Genomic DNA, 26727 nt, shown 5'->3' on the forward strand with positions numbered 1-26727 from the left:
CAGCATAAAGGGATCAGAGAGAAGAGGAGACACCAGCTGAGGAGATGGGGAAATTGACACCAGTGACCCATGGAGGAAAACCAAGAGTGTCCTGGGAACTATGTGAATAAAAGTGTCTCAAGAGACATCCAGCGGTTCACTCTGCTCAAACTGCTGATGTCAGGCGAAATAAGAAGAGGATTGAGAATTAACCATTGCATTTAGCAATGCAGAGGTTCCTGGTGACCTTAATAAGAGCAGTTTTTTGGGGGGACTGTGTGAAAAAGCCTGCTTGGGACAGCTTTAAGAGAAAATGGGAGGAGAGGAATCAATGAGTATGGACAAGTTTTACAGGTTTTGCAGCAATTGGGAGCAAAGAAATCAGGCAGCATCTGGTGGGGAAAGAGGGAGGCATGAAAAGGTTTACTTCAGGTGGGAGAAATATCATTGTGCTGAAGGCAAGCACCCGGTGGAGAGACATGAAATCGATAGCACAGGGGTGGCAGAGAGCATCCGTGGAGCGGCAGCTTTGAGTAGGCAGGAGGGTGCAGGGACCTTGTATCAAGGGGAGAGCTGGAGCATGCAGGAGGAGTTGCAAAATAGGGAGTTACTGGAATGGGTAGATGTCAGCTAGGCATTCTGGCCGTCCTGAACTCCTCTAGCTGAGGTTAGGCACCTGTCTATTTGTTGATTCTGCATGTCTGTTGAGCATCTACTATGCATGAGGCACACTTGTGGGCACTTTACTAACATTTAACACTCCAAACAACCCATTAGGTGGGTTGTGTCACAATACCATGCTACATGTGAGAGGTCTGCCGCTCAAGGAGGTCAGATGGACTGGCCAAGTTCACTTAGCAAACAATTGGAAGAGTAAAGCTTTGAGAGACAGCCTGCCTCTCCAGGCAGGCTTATAAAGCTCATATCTGCCGGCAAGTCAGAGTGTGGGATTACTCTTGCATCCCCTTACACTGGTAACAAGCTTGCCCACTGAACCACAGCAGCTTCTGATGACCACATGGAAGCCACAGTCTGTATGTCTGGGCACTTGCCTCAGTTTCCTGTGTGCCAATGCTATTTCAGTGTGCATGAGCTCGATTCTGAGTCTGAGGCTGAGGGGCAGGGCCTCTCTGTGACCTTGTCTCATTTAAAACAGACCTCTCCTCTGAAGGCTGGCTCAGCTCCAAGTGGAACAGACACTCCAGAACTACAGAACTGCCCTTCCACTGGCTTTTTAAACACCCTTACTACCCGAAAGCCTGCTTTCTCACCAAGTCAGAGAAGAAAGGGCCACTGAGCTCACTGAGCCATGTGGACCATTATCATCTAGATTGATGGACACACACACACACACGCACACACACGCACACACTCCACATGAATGTGCGTGTGATCTCTTCTCATTAGACCTTTCTCTCTCTCTCTCTGTATGAGTGTGTGTGTGTGTATGGGTGTGTGTGTGTGTGTGTGTGTGTGTGTGTGTGTGTGTGTGAGAGAGACACAGAGAGAAAGAGAGAGAGAGAGAGAGAGAGAGAGAGAGAGAGAGAGAGAGAGAGACCTTACTTCATTCTGTCCTCTTCCTGCTTTTGGCCAAACTTGTTAAGGAATGATCCTATCAAATAAGACCCCCAAAGAAATAAGCTTTACGGTGTGTGGAGCCCCTCCTGTAGGGTACGCCTGGGTCCAGATACAGCTTTTGCAGGGTTGGGTCTCAGGGTACAGGGTACAGGGTCCAGGCCCATCCTGGGAAAGGAATAAACGTTTTGCTGTTCTGAGCCAGTGAGAATGAGGCCAGAGACCATGAGAAGAAAGGAACAGAGAAGAGAATGGCCACTGGGGCCATTCGAGTCTTAAATCGGGAGGGCAAATTATTTTATAAATGAGCTTCTTTAAGGCACACACACCTATCTTCTACCCACTCCAATAGCCTTGATGACCCAGAAACAGCAATCAAGGACTTTGGGTACCCACCTCCCTCCAGATGGACATTTAGTATCTTTTGACTCTGCTTTCTCTTCATACACTGCTTTAGATAACATGCTTGAATGTGTCTCCCTCTTTTCAGAGATGAACTCCACCAAGATGCTTCAGAGCCCTGCTGCAGTGACTTCCATAAAGGCTGCTGAACTGCTCTGAAGGCATCACTGGCCCACATGATGTGGGGAGGTGAAAAGCCCCACCATGGTTGGGTTATCTGCACTTTGGAAATCCTGGTAAGTAGCCATTGATGTAAACCATGCATGTTGAGGGGAAGTATGCTGGTCCTGAAGCCAGAGTGTCTACTTGATCAGTAGCTTGGGGACCTGGTCGAAGTTATCTCCCTTGGGCCACCCTCTGTTTACATCTCCAAATACATGAATAATGAATGACTCCTGCTTTATATACATGCTGCAGAAAATACACCAGCTGAACTTCACAAAGCTCCAAACTGTTGCTTCTTGAGCTCTCTGATGTAAAGGAGAAGCATTTAATTTTTTTGTACATCAGTCATTCATGGATCAATACATTCCTGTAACACAAGGAAAGTGAACAAATGACTAGAAAGAAGAAAAATATAGCAAAGACGTACAAAATACAAGCCCTGATTATTTCAACATCCAAATGACTCTCACTGCATGCTATAAAACTTCCTAAACGTATATTCTTATGCTATAAAACTTCCTAAACGTATATTCTTATGCTATAAAACTTCCTAAATGTATACTCTCAAATGCTGTACTTACCGCAGAGAGGTAACAAACTTTGGCGAAGCGGCAAGAGTCCATGGACTGTGCTTTCATCAGTGATGCTCTGGTGCAGCAGCACCTGACCTATCACATTCATTCACTCGGTGGTTACTGTTGCAAGGGAGTTATTACAAAATATGGTTCTTATCATGAAGGAGCTTCCATAACAAGAAATTGCAACTAAAGAGTACAAGAAATGCCAAAAGGTTCAACTGCTGCCTGTCATGAGAGTTGTGAGTCCCTGAAGCAGCACAGGAGTTCAAAAAGCAGATATCACAGTGTACATGACTTCCATTGGGCCTTGACGATCAAGGAAGGGTGGAACTTACTTTGTAGCGTTTTGTATTCTGTGATTGTAGGAAAGGAGCTTGATCATTGCACACGTTTCTGCAAGCCCTAGAAGAATAAGGTGGCTGGAAAATATTAAGCCTAATCCCAAGAATCAGAGTTTACCTGTGCTAACATTTATGTGTACACCTTCAATGCATAGTCAGGAATATTGTAATAATGATAAGTAGAATTATTATAATAACTGTATATATATTTTTATATATATTCTATATATATACTGCTCTACACACCCTATGTTTGCAAATATTTATACCAGTTTTCTGTAAGCTGATGCAAACAATTACCTTGACTCAGAGCTCACACTACTGAGTTTGACTCGGAGCTCACACTGTTGACGTTCACACGACATTGATGAGATTCCCACAGTAGTTGTGTCTAGGAGTGCCCAAAGGGCGATACAAGTCATTAACAAGAGCAATCTGCACACTACAAGCAGCCCCCTGAGAGAGCCTCACTGTAGCCTCCACCCTTGTGATGTTGACATTGTCCCTGATCAGCTCACAAAGCTGCCGGGACCCAGGTGCCAGAGCTGAGCTGCATTCTGTGTGGAGGTACATGGAATGGCCCTGTCCTCACCCCTTACCCAATCATGGACTCTGAAGCAGCTCTGCCAAACCCACACTGTCCCTCTCAGGAAGGCGAGCTCCTCACCGCCTTCCTTCCAATCAAGTTCATCTGCAAACAAATCGCCATGTACAACACAGGTCTGCAGGCAGTATGGCTGAAGATTCACACATATTACTTAAATTCACACAGCAATCATAGGAAGCATGTCAAATTGGCCCCATTTTACAGGTTACAAAACCAAAGTTCAAGGAGGTTTCTGATAAGAGATGGAATCTCAGAAACACTGACCTGGTAGCTTCCAACATCACACATACGCACAGTTCAGTTTCTCTCTCTCCTCTCTCTCTCTCTCTCTCTCTCTCTCTCACTCTCATTTCCTTCTCTGTGTCCTGTCCCCCACTACACACACAGACTACTGAAAGAGTCTTGGAAGGGGGCAACATGGTCCCCAGCCCTGAGGAAGAGTTACAGTGAGTGGGCGGCACCCACAACCTCCCGTGAGTCTTGGGCACAGAAGAACTCAGTCCTTGACCCCAGCCCCAATAGCTCCAAAGTCCATAGTTATGGCCCCTGCTTCTCAGCTCTTTCTTTTCACTGCTCCGTCTCCCTGCAGTGAGGCCTCCCTGCACCCTGACTTGTCTATCTTAGAATGTAGCTGCAGGAAGAAAGCAGATGTATCTGTTGTTCTATCCAACCACTGGTCTCAGGAATCCCAGCTCAAGAGAAGATAAAACGCTCATGTGCAAGGGGGATGAAGGAACACAGACAACCTACATACCATAACAGGGAACAGGAGATTAGCATGCAAGGCAGTGGCTACATATCTGGGAGCAAGGAGAGAAATGAGGAGGGAAGCCAAGGGAATCCTACCCTGTGATCCAGTGCTGCCCTCACACAAAGTTTTCCTCAGGACTCACAATGAGTCTCTTAGCAACCCCTTCCTCCTTCTAGCTCTGGAAAATCAGACTGCTTGCCCTAGCAAAGCTCAGTCCATGGCATGCCAAGCTTTCATCTGAGGCTTGGAACCTGTAATTCACAAATACGTAGACTGAAAACTCCTGAAGAATGTCAACACCAAAAGTGTAATAATAATAATAATAGTAATAATAAAAAAGAATGTCAACACCAGACTCTGGCCATCCACAGGACTCAACCCAGGACTCTGCTGAAGCAGAGGAGAAATGGCCTCTCCCTCTCGTCATCATGTGGTTAACAACCCCAAAGCCCTCTGCCCTCTCTCAGTAGACTCCGACAGGGCAGGGTACAGAATTTTGGAGGTCTGAAGGAGGACGTCCACATGGACCTTGTGGTCCAAGGGCCAGGAAAACCATGGTGCCCAACATTCCGCAGACAGGCTCCTAATCAGAACACTTGTGTCTCTCCAGTCCTGGCAAGCAATGTGTGGATGTGTGATGAGGTTGTGTGAGACTAAGTCTAGGAGGTAGATTGTGAAAAGTGCCTCTGAATGATCAGTGTCAAGAAAATTGCCAGACGTTGGTATGCCAGGAGAGTGGAAGGTGCTGGGCTTAGAGCAGGACCCAATTAGATCTTTATGCTAGGGTTTCCCTCAAAGCAGCCCCACCGTCTGTTTCCATCAGCATTCGTGTTTTCACATGTGTGCTGAAAATAGTCCCATGAGTGCAACTGGCAGCAAAGTGGAGATGGGCAAGCAAAGGGGGAACTAGAGAAATGCACTGTATCTACCCTGCAAAGAACTTGTGGGCAGCAGTAGCCTTCCCCTTCTTCTGTACCCTACTGCGTACTGCACCCTACTGTTGCAGTAAGGAATCACCACCCACAAGCCATGTTCGTGGCCTTTGGACACCACTGGCGGGAGCAATCTCAGGGGCTGCCATGTCCCTGACCTAAGTCAGAGAAGCAAGTTTGGACTGGCTGTGGCGTGCTGCTTCTCCATATCAGCCCCTTATTCCCACCCCAGCCCTAGCAGACTATAGAGAGTGCTCAACTCGAAATGAGGATAGGGATAGGAAATGAGGATAGGGATAGGAAATGAGTATCTTTTCCTTTCCCATGTCATCAAGAGTGTGGACCTTGCTGCCAGGGAGATCTGTGCATAGTGAGCGTAAGTAAGCCTTGGGCGTATCAGACACTGTGGTGCTTGAGAAGGCAGGACCTGGCCCATTCATCCTGCGAGTGGTCGATTCAACCAGCAGGCCAACACATATGGTACTAATCCCTGGGCTGTGGAAGCATCACAGATTGCACTGAGGCAATTGTTCTTCATTCTTTGAAAAACTCTCCTTCTGTGACCTAAACAGGCACAGGAGCATGCGGTGTGTGCACGTGCACGCGCACACTCTCTCTCTCTGTCTCTCTCTCTCTCTTTCTGTCTCTCTCTCTCTTTCTGTCTCTGTCTGTCTCTCTCTCTCTCTCTCTCTCTCTCTCTCTCTCTCTCCCTCTCTCACACCCTGCACACTGTGCGTTGTGATCTTCCATTTTCTCATTGGGTTGGAGCTGCCTTTACTAGTTACGCCCTGAGAAACATGGATGGGATTTGGAATCAGAAGATACGGCTTCCTCCCTATCTCTGGGCTGTGTGATGCCTACTGACAGCATGGCTAGGAAGATTAAATGAGGTACAGTGTGTGCAACTGCTTTCTAAAGTGCAAGGGGTGGCTAAGCAAATATGATACCTATCACTGCCAAATACAACAATAGATAAGCAAGTTCAATGGAGCTGGTCACGTTCCTACCAAGATAGGAAAAGATTGTCTATCTTGTCTGGTTTCTCTGGAAAATACAGCAAAGTCTGTGGCCAGCAAGTCGGTCCATGGTTCTATCCATTCCCCATTATTTTGCTACAATGTAAGCTTCACGGGATCAGAATTCTGCTTGTTAGTAACACTTTCTTCACTGATGTGCCCCTAAAGCCTAGGACAGTACCTTGTGTATATTAAACAGTCAAAATATGAAGTGTGTGGGTGAATGAATCTTTTTGATCATCTACTGGAAAGGACGTCAAGGGTAATGACTGTAAATAATTTCAAGTGGGCGAGGTACTCACACAAAAATATCAGCTGACAGGAGAATATTACGTCACTCATCTTTAAGTGAAGGATACCAAGTTATTTTTAATGATGAAAACCACTGAAGCTCAGGGATGGTGCGTAAAACAATCCTAAAGCCAAGGCTGCATTCTGTGGTAGCACAGCTGGAAAATGCTGTGCTAAGTTGCTCTGGAGGTGGTACAGAATCCTCCCCTGATCCTGGGGGCAGATTCCAGAATGGAGCAAGAATAGGAATCTTATCCATAGCGTATATATCTTGAGCACCTATTTTGTCCTGGGTATATAGTCATATCATTCATCTCAGCCTCATCACAACCCTAAGTGACAGGAATCACAGCCCTCCTTTTTCCAGATGAGTAAACTGGGAATCAGAGAGGTTAGGTAGCTTATACATTGCCATGTGAGCCTCCTATTAAGCGGCAGAAGTAGGATCTGAAATCGGTCTCTCCAAGTCCAAAATACACACTTTGCTGTTAAACATTAGATGGCATTGCCTTCCATTATCTGCGGGCTGGTCCAAAATGCTAATATGAGATACGTCTGTTTTTAGGTGAAGTTCTGAACCACTAGAGGGATAGAGACACCATAAATTGAAAGGGAGCCACATGGATACAAACTATCTTGCTAACAGGAGCTCAAATTTTAATACAGTATACAGTATAGGTTGTTGTGGAAATACAAAGAAACTTGTTTGCTTTCCATAAATAATCCTGCTTTCTGAGTACACAATCCAACGGTTACTACAAGTGAGCAGGGGTGACCAGTTACAGTTCTCCAATGAATTAAACATTCTTCAGCCTCTTCCAGTCTGGCTACTCTCTTTCAAGCAATCATTGAGTCATTTCTAAGATCTATGGACACCACCATCTCCCTCTATAAAATCATGTCTGGGGATTGGAGGAAGGAGTGTGACATAAGTGATACTAGAGAGGCTTTGCAGCGGCAGTTGCGGGGGGTCCCCACTTTGAGTGCTTTGCTCTGGATTCTGCTGATAGGTGTATACAACCTGTGTGCTCCTTTCTTACTGAACTTCTTTTTTCTCTTTCAAATATTGTGGATCCATATGAGATTTGGTTGCCACTCAGAGTCGAGACTTCAATGTGGGTGCTCAGTGCACATTTGCTGTGGCAATGGTCTCTGATAATTTTTCATCAGACATTGTACTGGGTTGAATGGTGTCCCCCCAAAATACATGTCCACCCTGAACCTCACAAGGTGACCTTATTTGGAGACAGTGTCTTCACAGATGTAATTCATTAAGAGGAAGCCATACCCAGTTGGGGTGGACCCTCAATCCAACATGACTGATGCCCTCATAAAAAAGAGTAGAGAATACACGGAGACACAGACACACGGGGAGGAGAACACTGCGTGAACATGAAGGCAGAGACTAGAGTGAGGTGTCTACAAGCCAAGGAACACGAGGATTGCCATAAGCACCAGAAGCTGGAAGAGGCAAGGAAGGACTCTCCCCTGGAGGATTCAGAGGTAGCATGGTCCTGCCAATACCTTGCTTTCAGATTTCTAGCCCCCAGAACTGTGAGATAATACATTCCTGTTGTATTCAGTCACGGAGTTTGTGGTAATTTGTCACAGCAGCACCGAGAAACAAATACACCAACAGTAATAAAAGATGTTGAGCCCACACCTACAATATATGTATCTTTGTAAATTTACAAATTACATACTGGAAACACTGTATAAATATGGAATTCTCATATAGAACACACACCAAAATTAGACTTTTAAAATAAAGTGATACAAATGAATATGCATAGACTTGCTAATGTTTCCTTCCCATGCCTCAATGGCTCTTCTTGCCATTTCTGCATGTGCACACCTCATTTTGTAGAATAAGGCACTCCAAGATCTACTCACCATGGTTGGGGTGGCCATGGAGTGCTTGCCAGAAAACATTCAGCTGCCTTCTGGACCCTTCCATCAGGCTGGTGAGACATTCTCAATCTCTTCTAAAGCAAATAGGAGCTGAGGAAAGTTCAGGAGTGCAGACGTGGGTCCATTCTCTCCAAATCCACTCTGATTGACGTGTCTTCACACAGACTGCAACAAATCTTTCCTCTTATAACAGTCAGAACGGCCCCAGTGTGGATGGCACATGGCCCCCTCTATATCCGGCTTTCTCATCCATCTAATGCCTCCACCTGTAGGATTTTTCACAAGATTGTTTCAGGTCACATATAACTAAATAATTTATATCTCTGTCTCTGTCTCTGTCTTTGTCGCTCTCTCTCTCTCTCTCTCTCCATGTATTCCATCCTCTTTCTGTCTCACTTCTGGGGAGGGGAGAAGCATTGTGTTTTACCTCTTTTGTCTAATTGCCAGAGACCTAATTCTCCCATATAATGTTACCCTTTTCCTCAAGGGGATATCCTCTGTGGCCATCAGGGCTGTTGCAAGGCAAACCATTTATGGTGGAAGAATCAATAATACTCACATTTATTATTTCAATATAGCATCCCCATTATACAGCTTTGCTTCTGGAAAGTACCCAACCCTGAAAGCAGCAGAGGGTGAAAACCTCACCCCCACCACCCCTGACCTCTGTCACCTGTAGTGATATAACTTAGACGAGAAGCATCAAGGTGGGACTGCTCCTCTCTTGAATATAAAGCAAAAGGGGAGGCAGGGGGTGGGGGTGATCCTCACAGATGAAGGTGATAGCTGATAGCCTAGGTTCAAAATTTTACTGCTATTCCCTGGGGGACCTAGTAAGAGCTGAATGGAGTGTTTCAAAGGGGCCTCTATTTCAAAGGTGGCCTCACCCCTTTATAAAGGGGATGAGGGTTAGGCAGGCCTTTTTCTCCCAGAAGTGGGCAAAGGGACAACCCATCTAGGAACCCTTACCCTTGGGTAGGGGAGAACAACCTTTCCAAGGGATCCTGCCGGATCGACCACTCTCCTGGTGCACTAGTGGTAAGGAGAGAAAGTAACCCACTGCTGGAGTTCCCTAGACTGGTGTGTATGTTTTGGGGTCAAATACTGTTGGGGAGAGATGGCCTCTAATTGCTATGAACAGAATGTGGAGCATGTACCCCTTCCACAGTGACAATTAAAGCCAGGGCATAAGAGTCTTTGTTTCTGTTTACTTGCCCATTTTTTCATTATAAAAGTTTATTCATGAAGCATATTAAATTTTGAAAATGGAAAAAAGAAGAAGAAAGTCACCCAAAAGCTGCCCAGGCTCAACCCTGTGGCTCAAGGATCAAGAGAACCATGACTGCCTTTATCTTACAACCAGACGTGTAAACCGGGACCCGTTTGTTTCCCCAGTCCTGGCAAGACGTGAGCGGGTTATACTTTTTTGAACAAAGAAATGGCCCAGAAACAATGAGGGGAAAGTGGAATCTATCCAAAGACTCTAAGAGACACTGAAAATTACATGCAATGTGTGGAACTTTTCGGATTTTAATGGGGTCACATGAACTGGAAAATCTTTCATGAGACAATTGGGAAAATGGAAAAGGTACTGGAGAGTAGATGATGTTTGGTCAGTCTTAGTCTTTTCTAGGGTATGATATTGTATCCTGCTTATGTTAAAACAGCCCTTACCTATTAAAGTCTATTTCCGGATGAAAAGATTTGATGTCTATACTTGGCTTCTCTGTACTCTGAAAAGAAAAATTAAAAGTGTGATGGAGGATAGATGAAACAAGGACTGAAGAAAGTTAATGATTGTTGAAGTTGATGGCTCTTGAAATTAATGGGTACATGGAGTGCATTCTAACATGCTTTCTGCTTTTATGTGTTTGAAGTTTTCATAATAAAAAGTTAAAAATGACTTGATTGGATTAGTGAGGGTAATGTGGGGGCAAGAGATTAGGAGGAAGAAAGAGTCATGTTCATGGGAACAATAGCAAGAGAAATATGAAAAATGCCTGTGAACTACATATTCATAGACGTCATGCCAATTGTAGATTCTGACGGAAATAAGCCACTCTTGAACAAATGGTTCAGAAAATGGCTCTGCAATATGAAACAGTGTTTATTTTCCCAGGGAAAGAATATGGATGGAAGGAGTGGTCTTTTGGATTTCTTAATCAATCATAATTTACTTTTAAAAGGCACTACTTTGCTGTTGTTGTTGAAGAACAAATGTACAAATTATTTATAAAATAACATGTACCCTCGGTAGCATGACCAAAAAAAAAAAAAAAAAAAAAAAAAAAAAGACAGACAGATAAATTATTGTGTTATTTTAGTGACAGATGGAAGAACACATAAGACTGGATTAGGGAGGTAAATGCTGCACACCATGCACCCAACGCTGATGAGAAGAAAAGTGTGATTTGCTTACTTGTGATTTTGAGACCTATATAGTGAAGGCTTGTTGCCACTTTTTAATTTCCTCGAACATGCAGAAGTAAGTAATGAGGTTTGACAGAGACATGGGACTATAAGATGTCTGTCATTGCTGCCAACCATAGAAACGATGTTAAGATGTCCAGCTGCCCATAAAATCATATTTTCAAAGTGTGAAACAAGAAGAATGCCATTCTCTTATTTGGAAATATGTTGAAGATAGGAATAAAGAAAAGGATTACAGTAAAGTGGAGACAAGAGATACAGTGAAGCAGAAATGTATATGCCATTTCTCCAAAACTGTGTGAAGGTCCTTGAAGAGGCCATAAAGAGCTTAAGAACCTATCAACTGACTGCCCCTGAATTGTTCCATGTTATGTGTAGGTTGTAATGAAAACTGACATGGCAAAAAAAAAAAAGGCACTTGTTTTTTTTGGCAAAAAGACTGCTTGAGAAATCAAGAGAAAAAAGGGTCACTAGCAAAAGGTTCCATGTCAAACAGGACTTTCTCAACTTCTTTGCTAGTAATTTAACTTATAGGAAATCCAACTTCAACAATGCAAGTTCAAATTACCCTTGATCTTTAAAAACCTTTTTCCCGAGAAAGAGTGATGTAACATACGATGACATCCAGTGTGCTTCAGAGTGTTTAAGAATTATGGACACTTTAGCCATGAACAGCCTATAGGAGAAATCATTGACACAAAAGACCCAATTGACTGACAAAGCAAGCCTTATGTATAGAAAGGAAATGCACACTTCTGGAAACCTGGAAATCAGTTTCTACAATCTAAAACCTACTGTAGGTAGAAGTAAAATCCATGCTCAAACGCTTCGTTGAGAGGATATTTAGTTCAATGTCATTACATTGGACTGATGCCGGGAGGCACTCTAATGTGGCATTGGGAAGAGGAGAACTTGATATGTCTAAGTAAATGATAAGTCTGGTTGAGTGCTGATTAGCCACTGCACCAAAAAAAAAAAAAAAAAAAAAAAGGAAGTTCTAACATGGCGAGCAGTTCAAAGAAGAGTTATGACAGAAAAAAAATAAGAGTTATTTTACTATTTTGGGAGACAATGAAACAAGCCAGTGGGGTTTTTTTTTTTTTAATGTAGGTAAATATCTGTGTGGTTATTACTGCTGTTTCTGCATATGCCTTTGAAAAAGTCTTCTGGTTGTGTATGATAAAAAGTAATAATATAGCCAACAAAATTTTAAAATCCAATAAGAATTTTTCTAAAAAGAGTTACCATAAATTGCTGTGTCAAAAGACAGAAAGGAACATTATGCTATATCGTTACATTTTTCACACCTACCATATAAATAGTCCATTTATTTACTACTATTTGCCACTGTAAACTAGTCCCATTGTCACCTTGTTTAAACAATGGCATTTATGAAACCAAAGAAAGAAATACGGAATGATATGTAATTGTAAGTGAACTCTTATTTTTCTTATTTTATGTTGAAGGAATAATGTATACATGTACTACTAATTATGACACAATGCTTTCTTGTCTCCAACGGATATATCCAAGGTTGATGTTCTAAAATTTTGGTCACCCCAACCTTCCTTTTGTGATTTGTAAGATTTCTAGAAGGGTGGCTTCTCATTTCAGTAGACAGGCATCACAGGCGAGACTGAGTTTGAATGGCAAAGATACAGCCATCATTTTATTTCTTTATGAATTTCCATTAATATTTCATGGCCCAAATGATTTTTCATCATACAGAAGATATTTCTCAAAATTCCGATATTTTCCGAGCATTTTTTCATTTGCTCTTTGAACACTGGGATAAAGTATTTTTGAATTTTCTGATTTCACATGAATGATGGCATGGAACTGATATATGCTGATCATTTAATTTCTTCATCATCAATGACAGGACATTTTGCTTATTTGAAGCACGAACATAACAGAACACAATTGTCGGTCTTTGAAATGTATGTGTTTAGCAATTTCAACTTTTAGATCTGACATTTGAGGGCCATTTGCATCCAACATTGAAATCACTTGCAAACAGAGTACACTCTAGTTGGAGAGAGGGATGTTGCGTCTGAGTGTGGAGGTTCAATCCTGACTCTACTATCTATTAGTTGTATGACATTATTTCACCTCATCTGTAAGATGAGGTTGGTAATACTAAGCACCTCTTCCAGCTGTTTTTTCACTTAGTCGACAGACCATTCTGAAAGTTTGCTATGCTTCTAACAGGAACCAAGGATATTGCAATAAGCTAAAAAGAAAAACTGCCTTCCCTTGGGCCACTTTGATCCTATGGGAGGAGACATCACATACACGTATATTATAAAGTGGGAAATAAAGTCAAATAAAAGGAATAAAGGAAAACAAAATGCCCTTTATTCCCTGAGATGGTGGGCTGGGGAAGGCCTCTCTGGGTGATATTTGAGCAGAAACCTGAATGAAGACAAGGCAAGTCATAGGGAAAGACAGTTCCAGGTAGAGGAATGTGTGAAAAGATCCTGTGAGGAAACTAAGCTAATGCTTTGAGAGGGAGCAAAGAGCTTACATATATTTAGCCTTCACTATGTGTCAGGCTCTGTCCTATGCACTTGCTATTTCTGTAGCTATTGAATTCTGTCCACATCTCTCAAAGATAGGTGGTGCTAGTATAATCAGCCTGGTTTTACTGATGAAGAATTCAGGAAACACTGGGGAAGCTCTACAGGACATTGGTCTGGGCAAAGTAATAATTCTCGAGTAATAACCCACAAGCGCAGGCAACCAACGCTAAAATGAACAAATGTGATCACATCTAGTTAAATAGCTTCTGCACAGCAAAGGATACAATCAACAAAGTGAAGAGACAGCCCACAGAACGGGAGAAAACATTTGCAAACTGCCCATCTGACAAAGGATTAATAACCAGAATATCTAAGGAGCTCAAACGACTCAATACAAAAAAAGTCTAATAATCTGATTAAAATATGGGCAAAAGATCTGAATAGACATTTCTCAAAAGAAGACATGCAAATGGCAAACAGGTAGATGAAAAGGTGCTCAACGTCATTGACCATCAGAGAAATGCAAATCAAAACTACAATGAGACATCATCTCACCCCAGTTAAAATGGCGTTTATTCAAAAGGCAGGCAATAAGGAATGCTTGCGAGGGTGTGGAGAAAAGGGAGCCCTCAGCACTGTTGGTGGGAATGTGAATTAATACAGCCACCATGGAAAACAGTTTGGAGGTTCCTCAAACAACTAAAATTAGAACTATCATATGATCCAGCAATCCCACTGCTAGGTATATACCCAAAAGAAAGGAAATCACTATATTGAAGAGATCTCTGCACTCCCATCTTTATTGCAGCTCTATTCACAATAACCAAGATTTGGAAGCAACCTAAGTGTCCATCAACAGACAAATGGACAAAGAAAACGTGGTACATATGCACAGTGGAGTACTATTCTGCCATAAAAACAATGAGATCCTCTCACTTGCAGCAACATGGATGGAACTGCAGGACATTACGTTAAGTGAAGTAGAATGATGGTAACCAGATGCTGGGAAAGGTGGGGGCTAGGGGAAGTAGAGGTGGTTAATGAGTACAAAAATATAGTTAGGTAGAAAGAATAAGATCTGGTATTTCGGGTTGACGTATTTATTTATTTTTTTGAGACGGAGTCGCACTCTGTCACCCAGGCTGGAGTGCAGTGTGGCAATCTCGCCCCTCACTGCAACTTCCGTCTCCTGCATTCAAGCGATTCTATTGCCTCAGCCTCCCAAGTAGCTGGAAATGACAGGCCTGCTCCACCACACCTGGCTAATTTTTGTATTTTTAGTAGAGATGGGGTTTCGCCATGATGGCCAGACTGGTCTCGAGCTCCTGGCCTCAAATGATCCGTCCGCCTTGGCCTCCCAAAGTGCTGGGCTTACAGGCGTGAGCCACCGTGCCTGGCCCCGATCTGGTATTCGATACCACAACAGGGTGATTACAATCAACAATAATTCGTTGTACATTTAAAAAGAACTAAACGTATAATTGGAATGTTAGTAACACAAATAAATGATCGATGTTAGAGGTGATGGATACCCCATTTACCCTGATGTGATTATTACACATTGTATGCCTGTATCAAAATATCTCTTGTACCCCATAAATATATACAGCTACTATGTACCCATAAAAGCTAAAAATAAAAATTCAACATTTCTGTTCTTTAAAAATTATTATAAAGAGAATAAGAAGACAACCAAAGACTGGGAGAAAATATTTGCAAATCATATATCTTATAAAGCACTTTTATCCTTTCATTCCTAGTTTTCTAATATTTTTGTTAAGTTTTAGTTAGGAATGTAGATTAAATTTTGAAAAATACTTTTTTTCTGAATCTGTTGAGATGATCACTTTGTTCTGTTAATGTCATGAGTGAATTAGATTCATTCCTGAATGTTGAACTAGCCTTGTATTTTTTAATGAATATCGCTTCATCGTTATATAACATCCTTTTATAGCTTGCTTGATTCAATTTGTTAATATTTGATTGAGAATTTTTGGATCTTAGTTAATGAGGGACATTGGTCTTTTCTGGTAATAAAAAACCAATGTCTTTTATTGGCCTTTCATCTATGTCAGGTTTGGCTCTCTCTTCTTTGACTTGTGGGTAATTTAGAAATGTGATTTTTAAGCACCATATAATTGAGACTCTCTATGTATCTAAATATTATTGTTTTCTAATCGGTTGTGAACAGAGGATGTACTCTGTATGATTTTCTCCCTTTGGAATTAGTTAAACATTGTGTTATGGTCCCAGAATATAGTGTATCTTAGGGTTGGCAAAGTATGCCCTGTGAGCTGGCAGCTTGTTATTGTCAATTAAGGTTTTTATAAATACAGTCACACCCATTTATTTATACATTATTTATGGATGCTTTTACACTAAAACGTCAGAGTTGAGCAGTTTACAAAACCTGAAATATTTACTATTTTTCTCTCGAAGGAAAATTTCCCAATTCCTGTATCTTACTGAATACTAAGCACATTTCAAAAGATGTGTACAGTCAGCCCTCCACATCTGCAGGTTACACATTCATGGATTCAACCGTCAATTGAAAATATTTTAAAACATAAAATAGAAATAAAAATGACAATACAATAATAAAAAGTAATAATACAAATTTAAAAATACAGCATAGCCATACTCACATAATCGTATTAGGTATTATAAGTCGTCTAGAGCTGATTTAAAGTACACGGGAGTATGTGCATAGGTTATATGCAAATACTATATACCATTTTATATAAGAGACCTGAGCATCCAAGGATCTCGGTATTCACGGGAGTCCTGGAACCAATCCCCTGCGGATACTGAAGGAAGACTGTATTTTATGGTGTATATTAGTGGTGTATTTTATAAGTATCGATTACCACAAGTTGGTTCACAGTGTCGTTTAGTCTTCTATCTTTATTGTGTATGGCCTTTTGTTTCATGAATTATTGAAAGAGCAGTGTTAAAATATCCAACTATGATTGTGGGTTTCCTATTTTTTCCTTTAATTCTGTCTAAGTGTTAATACAATCATGATTTTGAAATAGTGCTCTTCGTTTTTGTATCACTCATTTTTTATAAATGGAGCATACCAAAGATTCGTGGGGGGAGAAAAAAAGAGAGAGAGAAAAGAGCACACGATATGCACTCAATAAATGGTCTGTAATTCTTTGGCCCACTAAGCAGGCAAAGTGCTCAGGGCATCATGAAGCAAGCCTAGTCAGAGCTTGGAATTCAGAGGTCTCTGCATGTGTGTGGGGAAAAGAGCTGCGTCTTTATTTTCACCCACCTCTAACTTAAAGTGATCACGTCCTAAAACTATGGGCCTAGGCATGAAACTCCATTGATAGTAGTACTACATGTGACTGTGTCGCCAATAAAAATTTCGGTATCACATTACACTTCTATCACATTTCTCAGAGTATCACTTATGCTCAACACTACTGTGAAACTATGGTAGTTATTATACCCATCTTGCGATACTTATGTAAGGTTTAATAAAAAAAAATCTCCTCATATCACAATATCTTTCTAAAAGTACAAAATGTCATCTCCATACTATGCATTTTTATAATCCCATGTATTTAGTTATATATATTTATGTTAAAAATATCATTGTCTTAAGGGATCCACCGGCTGTACCAGGATACCAAAGGGATCCAAGGCACCAAAAGGCTGAGGATCCCTACTCTGAAGGTTAATATTAGGGGTCAACTTGATTGGATTGAATTGAAGGATGCCTAGATAGCTGATAAAGTATTGCTTCTGGGTAAGGGTGTTGTCAGAGGAGACTGACGTTTGAGTCCGTGGACTGGGAGAGGAAGACTCATCCTCAATGTGGCTGGGCACCAACCAGCGCGGGTAAGGCAAGGCAGATGGAAGTAGGTGGGACAAGCTGGCTTGCTGAGTCATCTGGCTTTCATCCTTCTCCCATGCTGGATGCTTCCTTCTGTTCCTCCTGCCCTTGGACATCAGACTCCAGGTTCTTTAGCCTTTGGACTCTTAGACTTACACCAGTGGTTTGCATGGGGGCTCTCGGGCCTTGGGACACAGACTGAAGGCTACACTGTTGGCTTCCCTATGTTTGAGGCTTTTGGACTCAGACTGAGTCACTACTGGCTGCTTTCTTCCCCAGCTTTCAGACGGCCTGTCATGGGACTTCGCCTTGTGATCATTTGAGCCAATTCTCCCTGATAAACTCCTTTTCATACATATACATATACATATACATAAACATATACATATACATATACATGTGTGTGTGTGTGTGTGTGTGTGTGTGTGTATGTAGGATACATATATCCTATTGGTTCTGTCCCTCTGGAGAACCCTGACTAAAACACCTACTCTAGGGGATGTTTTGAAATGAACATGCAAGGGCAAAGGGAAGGCAATGGACTGACAGGCCGGATGTTTTCACATATGTAATCTCATGTGCACAGACAATACAGAGGCTTCTGTGGTTGAAGTGCTGGAGCCTAAAAAAGCAGAAAGTGAAGCTGAGGTTGGACCTACTCAGGGGTAGGGGGAGTTGGAGTAAGTTGGGCAGTTTCCATTTTAACCAAGAGACCACAGGGAGTCACCATAGGTCTGTGGGCAGGAGAGGGCACACTCCAGTGGTGTCTGAGGCTGTTGCTTCAGAAGCCCGGAGGCAGACCAGCTACGAGCTGGAGCACAGGAAGTAAAGGAATAGAAGAGGGGATCCATCAAGTGAGGGGGCAGGGGCAGGAGGCTGGGCAGACAAACGTGGGCCCCAAAGGACTAGAACCCAGTCCATGGCACCCTCCCTGCAGCCCCAGTCAGGGGCAGGTAATGGCTCCAAGTCTGCCCTTTGGGATGCTGGCCTCTGAGAAGCGAGGTCATTGAGGGGAAGAGGCCCAGGTTGGGAGAAAGAAGGCTGTGTGAGGCTTCAGGGGTCCAGTTTTCAAGGTACTGAGTGAGCCACCAGAAGCACAGAGGCAGGCTTTTTCCCAATCCTGCTCTTTCATACACCACTCCACTCCCAAAGGAGCCCGCCAGACTGGCCACAGCTAGAATCTGTAAGAGACGCCAACATAACACAGTCCTGGGAAACCAGCTCCATCAGACATGGCTCCTGCTACCAAGGCCAGAGTGCCTTGACCTGGGCTTCTTTACACATAATCCCACAGCAGTGGTTCTCAAAGTGCCATCTCCATGCCAGCAGCATCCGCATCAGCTGGTACAGCGTTAGAAACCTAAATTATTGGGCCTCCCCAAACTCACTGAACTGGGAACTCTGGGAGTGGAGTCTAGCAGACTGTTAAGTCCACCAGAAGGTTCGATGTCGCTTCATTTTGGAGGAACCTGTGAACTCCAGAAAGGCCTAAACCATGCAGACCCATTCATTTTCGTTTTGACAGAAGTGACCCATCACACTGTTCTGAGGTTTTCCTACAGGACAATTGTCAATGAAGAAATCATTTGTTTGGTCACCATAGCGTGTGGGCTGATTTAAAGGTGTGTCTAGCTCAATAACAATTGTTTTCAGAAACTTTTTGAAGCACTGTAACAATCCCACCTCCCAAATGTTAAGTTGTTGATTACGAGTGGTTTTTAGGCCTTTATTAACTAACATTAATCTTCACAGCACATTCCTTTGCATTTCCTGATGTGGATCTCAGGCAGAGACTCTGACTGACTTGCTTTTGTGCCCAGTTTTGTTTGGCTGTATATTCATAGTGCCCAGGGCAGCAGTAGGTGCTGTTTACATATCTGCTGAATAAATGAATCTAGGTAGGGCTGGCATTCTCATGATTCTGATTTTGCACAAAAGAAAGCAAAGGCTCAGAAGACAGAAGTATTTATAAATTGTGCCCTGCCTCTCTGCCTGCATAAAGGGTGCAAGGCTGTCTCAGAGCAGCTGGGATCCACGCCACAGGTGGCGCAGCTAGCAAACGACTGACTCAGCATTTCCTTCTAGCTCTGCGAATGCAGAAGCAACTCTTTGCTTAGCTGTGACTGAGAAAATGCCCTTCCCTAGGGGAAAAGAAACACGTTTTCCTGCACAAGCCAGTCTATAATTCCAAAGCACTTTCCCTCCAGGTGCTGGTAGGTGACTGAGATATGGTCGAATCTAGACCAAGTCACAAAATCACTGATATCCACTGTGCGGACATATCCACTTATCCACTAGATGCCACTGCCAAGTTAAAGAGAGCTGAATCCTAATCGTGAGGTTTTGAGGGGAGATGTGTGACTTTTTCAGAGAGATTAAATGTAGCATTAAACATCCTCTGTAATAAACCGTAATTTTCTTGGGATTGGACAGGAAGGGCAACAAGCCCTGGAGATAGCTTTCCTCCGGGGTTGTCACCTTGGATGCTGGATCTGTCACAGAAAAGGAAAAGTCTCCTGGCCTATGGACTTCAGGACACAAACAGTTGTATCTTGTGCTTCTCACAGCACAATCTAGTGCTATAATGCACCGATGGCATCTTTGTTGAATGCATGCTCCTGTACATGAACCGCCTAGGAGGGATGATAGCGTGAGCTGAGCCATAACTTGGAGAGAGCTTCGAAAGAGAAAGGCATTCTCTTCTCCTCTGCTCTGCATCAGGAGTTGTTCTCTAGGCTGATTTTCAGGTCGGGACTGAAAAAAGAGGTGTGAAAGATAAAGCTTGCCAAAAAGGTCTTACTTGATATATACTATGACTTAGTGTTCACATTGGGTTAGGGTTATTATTTCAATTTCTCTTAAAAAATTGACACAACTAAGGCTCAGAGAAGTTAAGTGTTTTATCTGAGGTCACACAGCAAGCATGTGCCTGGGCTCAGGTCTCTCTGAGCCTGAGCCCTTGCTTATGCTTCCTCCCCTGCACATTCTGGGATAATCTCTCTCTCTCTCTCTCTCTCAACTCCCAGAGACCAGACTCTGACAGGATCCTGAGGGATTTCTGCCAGGGAGTTGCCATCTCTGGAAGCCCCCACCCCCATGCCGGGCGAATCTTTTTTTCTGTGGAGTGCGGGCCTGGAGCTAGGTGAGGCCTGAGCCTCCATTTCAGGGGCTTTCTGTAGAATCTGTTGCTGCTGTTGCCTCCAGTAGAGTCTGTTTCAGGAAGAGGTTTGCCTGCCTGCGCGGGACAGCGGTGCCATTCATCACTGCAGGAGGGCAGAATCCGGGGTTGGGGGCCGCACGTCGAGAGGGGAGGGGCCAGGGGGCGGCCCCCTTGTGACCAGCCCTGAGGAGAGGTCAGGAGAGAAGGCTGGCTGAGGAGCGCCTGGACAGCAGCAGTTGCTGACGTTCTATATCACGCGCCTGGGGCCCAAGGTAACCCAGACCTTTAAACAAACCGCCGGGCTGGGGGCGTTGCGGGGGCAGGAGAGGGAAAAGGGAGCGGGGACTTCGGGGATCGCCCGAGGATGGTGGTGGCCTTAGAGGTGGCAAATGCCTGAAGGGAGGGAGTAGTAATCCGAATTCTAGGAGAAATCGCAGGAATTGAAGTCGCAGAAGCAAGAAAAGGGGTGTGAGAGCACAAGAGCGAGAAAGCGTGAGAGGGCGCAAGAGCTGGGCGGAACGAAAGTGCGCTGAGGGGCAACGGCTTAGAGTGGAACACACCGGGTCACAGAAGTATAGATAAGGTAGGAGCAGAGGGACACTTTCTTCCTCTGAGTTCATTTTCCAAAAGTGCGTCCTTTCAGCCATTTTTGAGAGAAAATGTTGACCCAAGTGTTTTTTAGGATACAGGGAAAGAACGTCAGAGGAAGCTGCACCAAAGCGAGGCTGCGCAGGGCGCAAAAAAGCAGACAGAGGGTGGCGCCTTTTTTAAAGAAGTTTCCATCCTTTCTGTCCTAAAGCTCAGGCCGTTCCCCACCCCCACCGCTCGCTAGCCTTCTGTTCCCAGTCCCCTGGCCCCTGCATGATCTGAGCGTCTTTAAAGCAGGTAACCGCCTCGGTCTCCCCATCAGCTCCAGGGGCCTCTCAGTTGAGTGGGTGGAGCCGGCAGCGGCCGCGGGCTGAGCTCAAGGGCCGATGGGAGGGGTCCTGGGGGCGCTAACTGCGCACTGCGGCCATGACGCTGGGCAGATCATTCACAGAAGTCTGTCTCGTTTCATCTACAGTCGCAGCTCGTTTCCAGACGCCTTGCTTCTCAGGTCGAGCAGTGATCTGATGGCCCAGGTTCCAGAAACTTCTTTGCCCTCCGGCTCTGGGGCCCGCTGGATCTCCGGAGGTGGGGGAGGAGCCTCTCCTGAGGAGGCGGTTGAGAAGGCGGGGAAAATGGAGGAGGCGGCGGCGGGGGCGACGAAGGCGTCTTCGGGACGGGAAGCTGAGGAGATGAAGCTGGAGCCATTACAGGAGCCTAAGCCCGTGCCGGAGGAGAACTTGACGTGGACCAGCAGCGGCGGCGACGAGAAGGTGCTCCCTTCAATCCCCCTTCGCTGTCACAGCAGCTCCTCGCCCGTTTGCCCGCGCCGCAAGCCCCGCCCTCGGCCCCAGCCCCGGGCCCGCTCCCGCAGCCAGCCTGGGCTGTCGGCCCCACCCCCGCCTCCGGCCCGGCCCCCGCCCCCGCCGCCACCCCCGCCCCCATCCGCACCGCGGCCCAGGGCCTGGCGTGGATCCCGGCGCAGATCCCGACCTGGGTCCAGGCCTCAGACACGGAGAAGCTGCTCTGGTGACCTAGACGGGTCGGGGGATCCTGGCGGCTTAGGGGACTGGTTGCTGGAGGTCGACTTTGGTCAGGGTCCCACAGGCTGCTCTCATGTGGAGAGCTTTAAAGTAGGTAAGAACTGGCAGAAGAACCTGAGGCTGATCTACCAGCGTTTCGTTTGGAGTGGGACCCCAGAGACTAGGAAACGTAAAGCAAAGTCATGCATCTGTCATGTATGTAGTACCCATATGAATAGACTCCACTCTTGTCTCTCCTGTGTCTTTTTTGGCTGCTTCACTGAGAAACATATTCACAAACATGCAGAAACAAAGCAGCACCATTTAGCTGTAGACGTTTATCATGGGGTCATATATTGCTTCATGTGTAAGGATTATGTATATGACAAAGACATAGAACAGATTGCCAAAGAAACAAAAGAAAAAATTTTGAGATTAACTTCCACCTCAACAGATGTTTCTCATCAACAGTTTATGACATCAGGGACTGAAGACAAGCAATCAACCTGTGAGACAAAGGAACAGGAGCCAAAATTGGTGAAACCCAAGAAAAAGAGAAGAAAAAAGTCAGTCTATACTGTAGGCCTGAGAGGGCTAATCAATCTTGGGAACACTTGTTTTATGAATTGTATTGTTCAGGCACTTACCCATATTCCTCTACTGAAAGATTTCTTCCTCTCTGACAAGCACAAATGTATAATGACAAGCCCCAGCTTGTGTCTGGTCTGTGAAATGTCTTCGCTTTTTCATGCTATGTACTCTGGGAGCCGAACTCCTCACATTCCCTATAAGTTACTGCATCTGATATGGATCCATGCAGAACATTTAGCAGGGTACAGGCAGCAGGATGCCCATGAGTTCCTTATTGCAATATTAGATGTGCTGCATAGACACAGCAAAGATGATAGTGGTGTGCAGGAGGCCAATAACCCCAACTGCTGTAACTGCATCATAGACCAAATCTTTACAGGTGGCCTGCAATCAGATGTCACATGTCAAGCCTGCCATAGTGTTTCCACCACCATAGACCCATGCTGGGACATCAGTTTGGACTTGCCTGGCTCTTGTGCCACATTCGATTCCCAGAACCCAGAGAGGGCTGATGGCACAGTGAGCAGGGATGACCACATACCAGGAATCCCCTCACTCACAGACTGCCTACAGTGGTTTACAAGGCCAGAGCACCTAGGAAGCAGTGCCAAAATCAAATGCAATAGTTGCCAAAGCTACCAGGAGTCTACTAAACAGCTTACAATGAAAAAATTACCCATTGTGGCTTGTTTTCATCTCAAGCGGTTTGAGCATGTAGGCAAACAGAGGCGAAAGATTAATACCTTTATCTCCTTTCCCTTGGAGCTGGACATGACTCCGTTTTTGGCCTCCACTAAAGAGAGCAGAATGAAAGAAGGCCAGCCACCAGCAGATTGTGTGCCCAATGAGAATAAGTATTCCTTGTTTGCAGTGATTAATCACCATGGAACTTTGGAAAGTGGCCACTATACCAGCTTTATCCGGCAACAAAAGGACCAGTGGTTCAGCTGTGATGATGCCATCATCACCAAGGCTACCATTGAGGACTTACTTTACAGTGAAGGGTATTTACTCTTCTATCACAAACAGGGTCTAGAGAAAGACTAGTCTTACCAGACCACTTACTGAAAAAAAGTAAATGATTAGGCAAGGATTTTGAAGTGACACACAGACCTACTTGGAATGGACAATGACAATAACACCTATATGACAGCTAGTATCTTGATGTAAAGAACCTATTTTAGCATGGCCCATGGGTCTGGAGGAAGAAAAAAAATGAATACTAACCAGTGACCATTCAACCTTAAGAAATGGGGAGAGGGAGAAGAGGTTGAAAATGGTCACATAAAACATAATGAAATGAAAAGAATGCTTTAGGTGGGGACAATGGGAGTAGAGGTGTTCTGATGCTACTATGTCATTTGTTTCTACAGAAATATCTTGTGAAGTCAGGGAGTATTCCTTTATCAGCAAAAACTTCACAATTGGTGTTCCAGCTGTGGCTGACCAGCCAAATAGTTTGAAAGAAAAATGATATTTTAAAATAAAGTTTAAAAAGCTTTAAAAGAAAAACATTTAAAAAGGAAAAATCATTTTTAAGGTTTTAAAAGAAAAAAAAAATTTTAAATGATGAAAAAAATTTAAGTTGATATTTTTTAAATAAATATTTTAAAAGTTAAAAATAATTTTTTAATTTAAAGAAGTTTCAGAATTTTAAAAATTAAAAGCAAATTAAATTCTTAAAGTTTAAAAATATAAAATAAGGAACAAGGTTAAAAATGAAAGTTTACCAAAAAAAGGAAGAAAATACTGTTAAAAATTAAAGTTAGAAACAAAAGAACATCTTAAAAGTTTCAAATGAAGGAAAATAATATAAATAGATATTTCAAAATTAAAGCATAAAATATACATATTTAAAAAGTGTTAACAAAATTACTACTATAATGATTAAGAAATAAATTTTCGAAAATACAGAATGGAATGCAATTCAATTTTAGAGAAGTTTTAAAAGAGGAAAGTTTAGAATAATTCAATACAAAAAGACAAAATTTGTTTAAAGACAAAAATTGAAAAAATATAGGAAGAAAATAGAGACTTGTGAAATAAAAAGAACCTTAGATAAGTTCAATTCAAGAGATTTAAATGAAAACTTTAAATATTTAAATAAAGATTTAAAAATTTAAACTTAAAAAAAGTTACATAAAAATTGACAAATGAAAAAATGTAAAAGATTCAAGTAGAAAAAAATTATTAAAATTAAAAGTTTAAGAAGTTCTATTTTTTTATTTAAGCATATTAAAATACAGACGGGTATGAAAGAAATGGAGGAGACAGGAATAACAAGACAGCGGAGTGTGAGTATATATATTTTTTGAACTTTATGTTGATATATCAATATACTTTGCAAAAGGAAATAGACATTTTAATCATTATCTTACCATCCAATTGTGAGATGGCTGCAAGGCCTAAACACTAACTAACCCACCTTCCTCTCTTGAGATTCCATGCCCCATCTCATATCCTGAAGGAAGTCGAATTACTTCCTAGGCAGAATCAATTCATCTGAGAAAAATGAAAACATTAGGGACTTTTCCATTTAGAACTGCATTATTCATACAAATTCTTAGCTTCTGAAAAGGGGCTTGATAATTTGGTGGCTTAGGGAAGTTAGATCACAGCTGTGAAACTCTGGCTTTGGTATTTGAGCCCCATGGCCTGACTGAGGAAGTGGCAGGGACCCATATCTGAGGCCCTCCCACCTTCCTTTTTCCCTCTTCCCCTTCCAAGGGGAAACAAGACCTTTAATTTCCACAGTAGAGCTATGGGCTTGTGCTTGCAGTCCTTCTGCTCATTCGTTATTCCCTCTTTATTTCCTTTTTTTTTTTTTGTCACTCATGCCTAGTTCCCTGAACCCCTCACTTACCTGGCCTTACCTACATCTCTGAGCCCCAGCCTGCAGGGCTCCTTCTTTGACTATTCACCTGGTGGCTTTTACTCCTCCTTCAAGACCCAACTCACAGATGACTTCTCTGTAGCCTTCCCTGAATGCTCTAGGCAGGTATAAATGAGAAAATTGTTCCTCCCTCGCCCTCTTTATTCCTCTCACTGTGCCTCCAAAGTACTTTGTCCATACCTCGGTGATAGTACTTATTCTACTGTGATTTTATTGTAGCTTTGTGATTGTCTGCCCCTCTGCACTGAGCATCTGAGACCAGGGGGCCAAGCCTTACTCATTTCTGTGTTAATAAATATTTGTTAAATGTGAAGATGAGTTCAGTTATTTGCTCTATTCACCTTGTCAGTAATATTTTCTCACCCCTTCATCCATCAGGCTGCCATTAAATGCCCAGTGCTATAATACAGTGTGATCAGTATTGTATTTTACCCCAAAGCAGGGTATTAAAAGCACTCAGCTGCAGGGGCTGGCTTAAAAGTGATCAGTGAGAAATAGCCAGGTGTGTGGAGGGAGGCCCAGGTACAATGCAGAGAAAAGAGCACAGGCCTGGAAGTTGGCAGTCATGGAAGACTGGATGGGGAAGAGGAGCAGCAATAGAAGGTGAGGCTGAGCTCTCTGGCATGTATGTGGCCACACTGCCCCTCATCACAGTGTCCCTCAGCAGCAGTGTCTCACAACTGTGTACCACACCTTTCTAGGGTTTACCACATTAGTTTACCTTCCCCATGAGACAGTAGTACCTCACCACTGCACAGTGTTCTTCATCACACTGCACATCATCACTCTGCTACAAGGGAGTGATGTCTGGTGACTGTGTTTATCGAAGAGCTGTAGTTTATTTTTCTGCTTAGCACCCTCATTTTCCCACCATTCTTTGTGGACCTATTGGGGCTACTGATCACTTTTCCCTGCCTCTGTCACCCCTCCCCAGGGTGGGCACGTTACACAGGCTGGGCCAGATTACAGTTCTCAATTCCCCGGTCCCTCTACCAATACCCCTCCCACAAGAGCATTTCTTCTGAGGGTGGGCATAGGGCCCAAGTAGGGCCAATCAGAGTCTATTGCTAAATTGAATGTATATGAACACTGGAAGAAAATACGTGTCTCCCTCCTGACCCCACCCCCAAGC

At 43.5% G+C, this 26727-nt stretch overlaps 2 protein-coding genes across 3 annotated transcripts in view; one reads left to right on the forward strand and one right to left on the reverse strand.

The window, feature by feature from the left end:
* FAM104B (family with sequence similarity 104 member B) overlaps positions 1-26727 on the reverse strand; it is a 628193-nt gene that overhangs the window by 384426 nt on the left and 217040 nt on the right. The gene's annotated exons all lie outside the window — the stretch shown is intronic.
* On the forward strand, positions 20234-26485 carry USP51 (ubiquitin specific peptidase 51). 2 transcript variants are annotated; one of them, XM_050776902.1, is made up of 3 exons: positions 20234-20776; positions 21304-21389; positions 21568-26485. In XM_050776902.1, exon 3 carries the CDS (start codon positions 21617-21619, stop codon positions 23747-23749), a length of 2133 nt encoding a protein of 710 aa, XP_050632859.1. In that variant the 5' UTR covers positions 20234-20776; positions 21304-21389; positions 21568-21616; the 3' UTR covers positions 23750-26485. The 2 variants fall into 2 exon arrangements, with proteins under 2 accessions (XP_050632859.1, XP_050632860.1); XM_050776903.1 differs by lacking the exon at positions 21304-21389 and having other exon boundaries at positions 21568-24218.

Source organism: Macaca thibetana, chromosome X (assembly GCF_024542745.1).
Source record: "Macaca thibetana thibetana isolate TM-01 chromosome X, ASM2454274v1, whole genome shotgun sequence".
Taxonomy (NCBI): Eukaryota; Metazoa; Chordata; class Mammalia; order Primates; family Cercopithecidae; genus Macaca; species Macaca thibetana.

Bases quoted from the DNA above. Each gene is read 5' to 3' on its own strand.
- USP51 (XM_050776902.1), top strand. From the start codon at position 21,617: ATGGCCCAGGTTCCAGAAACTTCTTTGCCCTCCGGCTCTGGGGCCCGC.